Here is a 9,347-nt window from a genome sequence, read left to right on the forward strand (position 1 = left end):
TGTCAAAATTTCCAACAATCTTTATTAGAAAGGTTTAATTAAGGCATGAAGTCGCCCCATGACATGAGAGTCATAGAAGTTCCAAATAATTAATCTGACATACATTGGATACCTTTCTTGTGAAACTGCAAGGTCCACACCTAGGACAAGTGAACCATGCAATGACCTTGATTTTGCAAAAAAACATCACCAAGTAATTTGTTACTTAATGGAAACATCATCACATATCAAAGCCATTCTAGAAAAACAAATGTTTAATGGCCTCCAAAGATTCTAACAATGTCTATATAACACCTAAAATGCACCTTTGACTGTATTTATTAATCAATTAAAAATTTAAAAAAATCATGAAATTCTAATTTTCAATTAGTTAGTAAACATGATCAAAACTAATCATATATTGCATAAACAATTCGCAAGATCTCCATAGCCAGAAAAGTACATTGCATTATTACGTCATCTGAATCCAATTAAAAATCGACACAATAAACACAATATACTGATTCTTTTAAGTGCTTCCATATTACATTCTATTTTAGATACTCTATACAAGTAATGATTCATAATGAAGCGTTTCACTTGAATCCGCCATTGGCACTTTGCGTTGTCATGGGGACGTTGAATTTATAAGGTTGTCAATATCGCTTAACAACCGGATACTAGAAGAGGCATTCGCTTGGGAATTCATGTCTAGGCTATAATCATGCAACCTGTCACCCTCCGATAGCCCAATTTCCCCCTCATTTTCTTCTAACGATCTTCCCATCGTTTCCGGAATCAGAAATGTGCACAATAAAACCCAAAAAGCTTCCAACTGCAAGGAGGACAAGGGTATTCCTTACACCTATCCCTCTCTGATTACCTGCTAACAAGAACCCAAACGTTCCAATCATGGCGCCTACTTTTCCTGCTGCAGCAGACAGCCCATGGCAGGTCGATCGCAGGCGAGCAGGGAACAACTTCGCCGGCACGATGAAGGTCGTACTGCTGGGTCGAAACGTCGTGAAGAAAAACGTCAATGAATATATGCATAGAAAGCCATGTCTATGCGTTGGGCGAAGCCAGTATGTCTCGAGAGGAACTGCCATGGCTATTATCAATATCGACATAAGTAAAAACCCAACTAGCTGGATTTTTAACCTCCCAAGACGGTCTATAAGCAAAACGTTGGCCAAGCACCCGGGCAGAGTCCCACATAAAGTAATCAACGCCTGCGCTCTTGCTATGTCGAAAACTTCATCCACCGGATTTTTGTACACCTCCGACTTCTCAAACAATCCGACTGCTTTATATAGATCTTTCAGAAACAAATTGCAGCCGTAGAATGCAATGTCTAAGAAAAACCAGCATGACATTGTTCCCACCAAGTGTTTTCCGTGAGATTTCATAAAAGCCTTGGAAAACAACCCAAAAGAGGGCCTCCTGGTGCGGATCCTTGAAACATCTGCTTCATATTCATTAATGCTTATGCCCATAATTTTTGACATGTCTGCCGCCGCCTTGTCGACGTCTCTAGCCACAAGCGCCGTGAAACGAGGGGTCTCCGGAACTTTCATTCGCCAGTAAAATGTCACACCCGCCGGAACGGTTCCCAGCATTAAGACAATCCTCCGCAAGATGTCCTTCTCCCCAAACGTTGGATTCGGATATAGACTATTAAAACAGGCAGAGACGGCCATAGCTACTGCACTTGCCGCCAGTATTCCCACGCCATACATGGCGAACCCAGCGGACATGAAAGCTCATCTGCTCTTTTTATTCGCATATTCGGCAATAATTGTGGTAGACGGTGGATAATCGCCGCCTATGCCAACGCCCAGCCAGAACCTGAAAAAGCATAAGGAACCCACTACTAATTCCGGTGACTTGCCCACTGAGAAGCCAGATAAAATCGAACCACACACGATTAAGAGAAGAGTCTTTCCGTAGACCTTCTTACGGCCCATTCTGTCCCCCAGCCGGCCGAAATAAATGTTGCCTACAAATATTCCGCAGAGAGCGATTCCTTTTACTGCTGTACTCGTTCCAAGAGGTAGCTTACCATCGTAATTTAGCCTTCCCAGTAGATTGGTAATTGGAGGGACGCAAAACACATTGTAGACATCAGTGAGAAAACCCATGCCTGCTACAATTATCGAACGAAAATGATACAGTTGTATTCGTGCTGCGTCGAGATGTGAGAGAACCTTCAGCTCCATTCTTCCTCAATCCAGACCTTTTTGCCAATCGATTTCAGCTATTTTTGGATTCGATGAAGCATCCTATAAATGAAAGATCAAACATTGGATACCTGCTGAAAGGTTTGATTCTGTTTTTTCGAATCTTTACGTTTCACCAATACCGACAGTATAAGATGTCAATTACAAGATTACCAAAGATCGCCGTTGTGATATGATATTCCTCGACGTACAGTACGAATGAATAAAACATCCGTGAGAAAGGCCGCATAATAGAATTTAATTTAGAACCATGGTGAGAACCAGTTCTTTATGATTCTCCTCGTCCTTTACGCAACAAGAAAACATCTGTGAAAAACGCCACAGAATAGAATCTAGTTTAGAAACATGGTAAAAACCAGTTCTCTACATTACCAATAATGTAGCACTCGTAGTTTACAAACCTCGCTCTCAAGAATAATTTTTAATCCATTAGATTTGCTTACGGTGACAATTATTATTTTCAATCTAAAGTATTGTTCTCTTATGCGTGATAATCCAAATATCTCCCTTTCAAGATTTTTCACTCTCTGTTCGGCGACTAACATAGTGTTAAGGACAATTAAAGATTTTATTCTCAAACTCCACACCTTACAGGATATGGATGACAAATGGGGTATTGCTGATACAATTTATGGATGACAAATGGGGTATTGCTGATACAATTTATGTTAATGCTTATTTCCACAAGAAAAAGACTATACAATTCAGCTGCCAAACCTGGGATAGCAAATCATGACAACTAACACATAATTAGACATGAAGAATAGATAGTGTTGTTTAATCTAAATATAGATAATTTAATCCATTTAAATTTTATTAAATTGTTTGAAATTTGAAATTAAATATATTAAAAAGTATTTGATGTTCTAATAGAGGATAAGAATCTTTGGTGAGTTATTATTATTATATTGGTCTTTCAAGTCAGGTGAGGTATATTGTAGAATTTGTTTGCTTGGACATTTAATCATATTGAATTGCAAAGGAAGAATTCACTATTCATCATATATATGTATACTCTAAATAATCAACTATTATTAGAAGAATTGTTCTTGTTGAGGGGCATTCATATGTGTACCTTGACCTAGTAATGATAATGCAAGAAAAGAAAGATGCTAAGAGAAATTTGTTTATTTCAATCATTTATGACTTGATATTGGTGGATAAAGGAGAACGGGGGGAGGATGACACTATTAAAATTTCATTCTACTCTCTTTGTATTATAGTTTGTGTTGTGAGGGAGATGACTCTAGGTGGTGTCATCATCTTAGGCACAACATTGTTCATGCTACCATGGGAATGCATTTTGTATTTGCTTCATGTATAACAATGTTAGTATCTAATTGGTGTGATATTGCCCCATATAGTCATTCCATGCTCTATATTTTTTGAGAAGCTTTGCAACATATATCTACACTAATAAAAGATGTTTTGGGACAAGTCGATTCATATGCTACATTTGAGCATTTCCCTCAATTAAATACCTAAGATGACTTAACAAGATGTATTTAAATGTTTAAAATGTGATTGAAACCCCTATGAAAAAAGGTGGCTTTTGTAACTATAGTGATAGATTTCAATAATTCATGTGTTGGGTATTGTTGCTACTAGGATATGATGTTGTCATTGATATCAACATATTCATGTGTTTTGGTATTCCGGTGATTGCAGAGAGTTGATCTGGTTGGTTTATCTGTTTGATATGGTGAATCAACTAGAGATACTTGATTCAGAGTTGATTTCATGATGCTCTGAGGTGAGTTGATCAAGTTATGGATTCCGGTATGTGGATTGGTTTTTTCAATGTTGAGTGTTTCAATTTTCTAGTGTTTGATCCGATGTACTCCACAATGATTATATCTTGCATAGTGGATTTAGGAGAGTGTTTTGGATTATTATGTGTATCTTCAATTTATATGGTTCATGATTTGGTGCTCCACAAGTTATCTTTCTAGTCCCAGTTGTTGTTGTTGAAGTGTTCTTGAGAATCAACATCTTGATCGATGAAGATTTGATCAAGTGGTGTTGGTGAAGCTATTGCAGATGGATCTAACATGCTTGTTGGTGTTCCTAACCATGTCCTATTTTTTTTGCTCATTTGCATTGATCATTGTGCGCATTATTGAGGATCTTATTGGTTTGGTGATGTTCTTTGTGTTATGTGATATTTTTGGTGGTGTAACATGTTGTGGATGATCTTGGTGAGATTTCTGGTGGTATTGCATGTTTGAGGATTTCATTTAGGTCCATGCTATTTGACAATAGAATTGTATTACTTTGGTGGTTGATTTTTGTATCGTGTGATGTAATTTTATAATTAGGTCTTGAGGGTTGAGCCGACCTTGTAGTCAAGGTTGAAGATTTGTATAAATAGGTGTTATATTCATGTAATTTGTAGATTGGTGGTTGTTAGGTGTTGTGTTTGCATTTTAAAAAATAGTATATTTGTCAATAAGTAAATTCATCTTTCGAGATGAAGTGTTGAGCAGAGAGTGTTGCAGAGAAGACAAATGTGCTTAACCGGAATAGTCATCGGGCATTTGGAGATGCTATTCTTTCAGTTCCTGTAAACCAAATTGTTGTCTGAATGTTATTGTAAGGTAGTTAACCTTCCCTGAGGGTTGTAGCCTTTTGGGTCATTATATTTTGAGCAGTTTGCATTAGGTAGTGTATTTGACTGCCTGTGCATTCCCCATTGTAATATTTACACATACTACTGCAAAGTATCATCTTATTGTGGGTAGGTTCCCACCGTGGTTTTTCCCTTAACTGGGTTTTTGACGTCAAAATCTTGGTGTTATGTGTGTTGGTGTTATTGTCTTTGTTAGGATTCCCACAGATACTGAGAGAGGGGGGTGAATCAGTATCTAACAGGTTAAAAGATTTTCTTAACTTAAAACATGTAGAGCATATTAATACTGTATACCGGTAAACAAAAAGTAATGCAATAAACAGAGATAACAACAACCACATGAAAAATACACCATAACATAGTATTTTAATGAGGAAACCTAGTGGGGAAAACCTCGGTGGGATTTGTGACCCACAATATTCACTTACTAGCCAATAAGAGAATATTGCTGCTACAACAGGGGCCTGCACATGCAGGAAGGCCAAGTGCCTAGAGCTCACTGCTCAATTACGAAATGCGAAGTCTCACTAAAAGTGCCTAGAGCTCACTGCTCAATTACGAAATGCGAAGTCTCACTAACTTACAAAATGGATTATATAATTCCAATGTCTTGTACTGCTTCAAAATAGCATCTATCATGCCAGATCCAGTACTAGTTTATAGCTCTGCTTCATACATAAACCCTTAACCTATAATTTGCATAATAGGTCTTCCTTGTTTTTCCTCATTACCTTATTTTCTTCCTCTATAATGAAATCTTATATATATGAGTCATTTTACAACTTGCCAAGTCAGCTTACAATGATTTTACAATAATTAACAAAATAATTTACAAACAAAATTTCTGTCGGCCTCTATGTCGGTATGCTTCCTTTTACTGGCGGTGTCGGTGGTCTATGTGTCAGTGTAGAGTCTGACCTTGCTAGTACCGGTAAATTGTCTTGTCGGTGGCATAGGATTGTAAAGTTGCCATCAATGACAAAACCTTCAATCACCTACAATGTCTCATTGCAGTGTGCATTTGCCAACAATCTCCCCCTTTGGCATTGATGGCCATACTCATGAGAAAAATTCAGAAGTGTATCCAAAAATTGAAGTCCAAAAATTGTTACCAAAAATGTGTGCTCCCCCTAAGCAGATGATCCCTAAGTTATTTGATTTTTCTCATACCACTACTCCCACTTTGGCACCAATGACAAAGGTTGTCAAAGTGTCAATAGAGTGTGGTTTTTGCTTCATCCTTGTAACTGGTTTGTTACAATCTGAAAAAGATCTGCCAAAACTAGATTCAAGATCTCAATGAACTTTTTGTTGTCTTTTATTGCGGCCTCTATCCTCTGAATTGTACCGGTGAGGTGTTACATTTGCTCTGTCAGTGTTTTCTATCCTTGAACCAAAGCATCAGATATTTCTTTCCTTAAGGAGGCGAGATAGTCCAATTTTGGACTAAGTCTCCATTTAAGATTTTTAGCCTTTCCTTTTATTCTTTCTTTGTCTCTTTCCAACTTTAGTAGTTCTTCCTCAAAACCAGTTATTTTCTGCTTAAAAACTGATAATGAATCAGATGAATTGATGAAATTATCAGCTAGTTGATTTATTTCTTCGTGTATCTTGCTAATTTTCTTGTCTATATCAACTATCATAAAGTTAGTTTTACATGTATCCCTGTACAAAGTTTTGAATTCCTTCAATGTGCTACATAGTTCTGGTAGAAGTGTGTCAAATTGCCTTGTACACTTCTTTATTTCTTCCTCAAACAATTTGTGTTTTTCCTTCTCTAATCTCTCCTTGAATGCTTCCTCTTTTATTTGTTCAACTATCACAATGTTTTCAGTAATATACTTGGACAAAGTGTCAAGTTGACTCAAAGAATCTTTCTTATCTACATTACATTTTGGTGCTATCATCTTCAAAATTGGAATGGTGTCATCTATTTCCTTGTAAGCTTGTGAGCTACAATCTGTTATCTTCTTTATGGAATCCAAAAGAACTTCTATTACATTATTTAATGGGCCAATAATCTATATACTGCTGGTGGGAGCAATATCCTTGCTTGTGGTGACCTCTGGTAGGTCAGTTTGTGTTTCCATTTCGTTAAGAAAAGGTTTGTCTTTCTCAGTTGTTGCTGGTGGCACTGACTCAGTGTGAACCTTTTGTGGTGATGGATCCTTTTGCTCTGTGTGAGCCTGTTGCTCAGTGTTATCATCTGCCAGTTCACCTTCTGTACCATCAGTTACCGGTTGCTCATTAGCCATATCTGTCTTCATAGTTGTATCCTTATCTACCACAATATTGACCTTTTGAGTATCAATGTCCACTATGTAAATACCTCAGAGTTAGGGTTGGTGTCTTCTTGTGGTATGTCCATACTCTCACTATCCGGTTGATTGTCAATGGTAACTATCGGTGGAGTATTCAGAGGAGGTGGGGATAAGTTATCTTTTATTTTTATGCTAGGTGGTCCACTAACCTTGCCTTTTCCCTTATCCTTATCCTTTTGATATACTTTGATGTGTTTGGGTTTTCTGTATTCTTCCTGTTTTTCCTTCTCTACAAGGAATATTTCCCATGCATTGGCTATTTCCTCTGCAACCTCATTTACTCTACCAACCATAAGTGCTACATGCCAGTGTGCAGTTGAAAATAATGACTAGTTAGCCTCTGAGATCAGATCATCTATCTCTTTTGGTGAGTTGATTGGATAGACAACAAGCAGTTTTTCAATTTTTATTTTCTTATCAAGCTCTACAACAGCTTGCCTTCTTGCTTCAAGTCTTTTAAATAGTTCTACGGGCAATTCATCTACAATTCACGTTAGAAATTTCTTGTAAATGTCCAAGTGTAGAATTACACTATTTTCAACTTTCTCCTTGTCATCAACTGATAATGAATCATATAATTTATTGATGTTTTCTAGATATCCATCCTTTGTTATTGCATCTAGTAGTTTGTCAATTGGAGCAATTTTTCGTTGAGACTTCTTCTTGGGTGTTAACTTCTTCTTCTTGGGAGTTATCTTCTTAGCCAGGGGCCTTACTACCTATTGTTTCTGTCTGGTTCTTCTAGGAGAAGGTGTAGATACCAGTGAAGGTTCTCTTTTCCTCACAACTCTCTTAAATGCAGCTGACATGTCACTTTTCAAAGAAGTTGCTACTAGTGAAAGGTGAGTTTCTAGCTGTAGTTTTTCTAACTCATCTTCAGTGATACTGGTTTGTTTAAGTACATCTTCTTTGATAGCCTTTGCTTGCCTAGATCCTCTTCTTATTATTGCTTCTACCTTCTTTACCCTTTTCTTAGATTGAATTTGATTCTCAATAGTCTCAGCACTGCCAAATACCTCTTGTTTTGGTTCCTTAGGTGCTTCCAGAAGGGCTTTTGCATATGTTTCAATTATGTGGTCATCAGTTTCATAACCCATTTCAGTAACCCAAATGGTTCTTGGGACAATTGCCTCCATCCAAATCTCATCTTTCTTAATAACAAAGCATATTTCATCCTTATACTTATTTACAATTGCTTGTGAAAGTCTGATTCTAGTATTCATCTGGGCCTTCAATGCCTAAAAGTACTCATTTATATTCTTTTCTCTATTTTCACCCATGTTATTTAGTAATTCAGACAATTGTTTGCCTACCAGTATGTCAAAACCAAGATTCTTGTTACCAATGCGGGTACCTGTTTTGTTATGTGCAGTATTAAACAGACAAGTAGGTTTCCAAATCCAAATGTCCCTTTTTTGTCTTTCTTAATTTTTCCAAGATTATCAATAAGCTTATCTTTCAACCATTCACACACATCTATTTTTGCATTATCCTTGATCATATCATGAGCACTTTTTATGCATAGGCTAGAGACTAAGTTTAACCTATTTGTATGTCTGGTTTTGTAGCCTAAAATCATGCTAATGAATCTGACATTGATGGTTACACCATTCACTCTTAAAGATCTCTTCTCAGATGTTGCAACTATTAGGTTGATCACTAGGTCATTTGAGACCTTCTTTGTCTTATCGGGCCTCTTACCTGTGGAAGGTAACCCTGTCACAGCCTTTACTACCTCTTTAGTTATTTTGTGAACTAAGTCTAACTAGAAAAATTCACCATGTACCTTGCTTAGAACTATCCTTATAACATCCTTAGGGAATTTCGGAATACTAAGAATTTCAGTGAATCCTAGGGTTTCAACTATTTTGTGTTTAGGTTTCATATTACCGGAATCATCACAAAATATAGTATTATACATGCTCTTGATTTCCTCATCACCTAATTCTTCTATGTGACAATGAATGTATATTCTAGGGTCTTTTGCAAAAACTACTCCTTTGGGGATTTGAGAAAATGCACCAACATTATCATCCTTCTTTTCAATTTTGGGAACTAACTAAAATATGGGTCTAGGGCATTTAATCACTTCGACTACAGTAGGGTTTGGTATGAATTTAGGAACAGATGAAGAAGCCATGGATATAAATACCTTTATCTGCCTTAGGAAAAGGTTGC

General features: G+C 37.0%; 2 protein-coding genes across 2 annotated transcripts; both read right to left on the reverse strand.

The window, feature by feature from the left end:
* Nucleotides 1–740: 740 nt before the first annotated feature.
* Nucleotides 741–1,736, reverse strand: LOC131855859 (low affinity inorganic phosphate transporter 3-like). The gene has a single exon (XM_059219352.1). The coding sequence runs from the start codon at nucleotides 1,734–1,736 to the stop codon at nucleotides 741–743; it is 996 nt and encodes a 331-aa protein (XP_059075335.1).
* A 6-nt stretch (nucleotides 1,737–1,742) lies between these two features.
* On the reverse strand, nucleotides 1,743–2,198 carry LOC131079077 (low affinity inorganic phosphate transporter 1-like). The gene has a single exon (XM_059219353.1). The coding sequence runs from the start codon at nucleotides 2,196–2,198 to the stop codon at nucleotides 1,743–1,745; it is 456 nt and encodes a 151-aa protein (XP_059075336.1).
* Between the last annotated feature and the right edge of the window lie 7,149 nt (nucleotides 2,199–9,347).

This window comes from Cryptomeria japonica, chromosome 4 (assembly GCF_030272615.1).
Source record: "Cryptomeria japonica chromosome 4, Sugi_1.0, whole genome shotgun sequence".
NCBI classification, from domain to species: domain Eukaryota; kingdom Viridiplantae; phylum Streptophyta; class Pinopsida; order Cupressales; family Cupressaceae; genus Cryptomeria; species Cryptomeria japonica.

Bases quoted from the DNA above. Each gene is read 5' to 3' on its own strand.
- LOC131079077 (XM_059219353.1), bottom strand. From the start codon at position 2,198: ATGGAGCTGAAGGTTCTCTCACATCTCGACGCAGCACGAATACAACTG.
- LOC131855859 (XM_059219352.1), bottom strand. From the start codon at position 1,736: ATGTCCGCTGGGTTCGCCATGTATGGCGTGGGAATACTGGCGGCAAGT.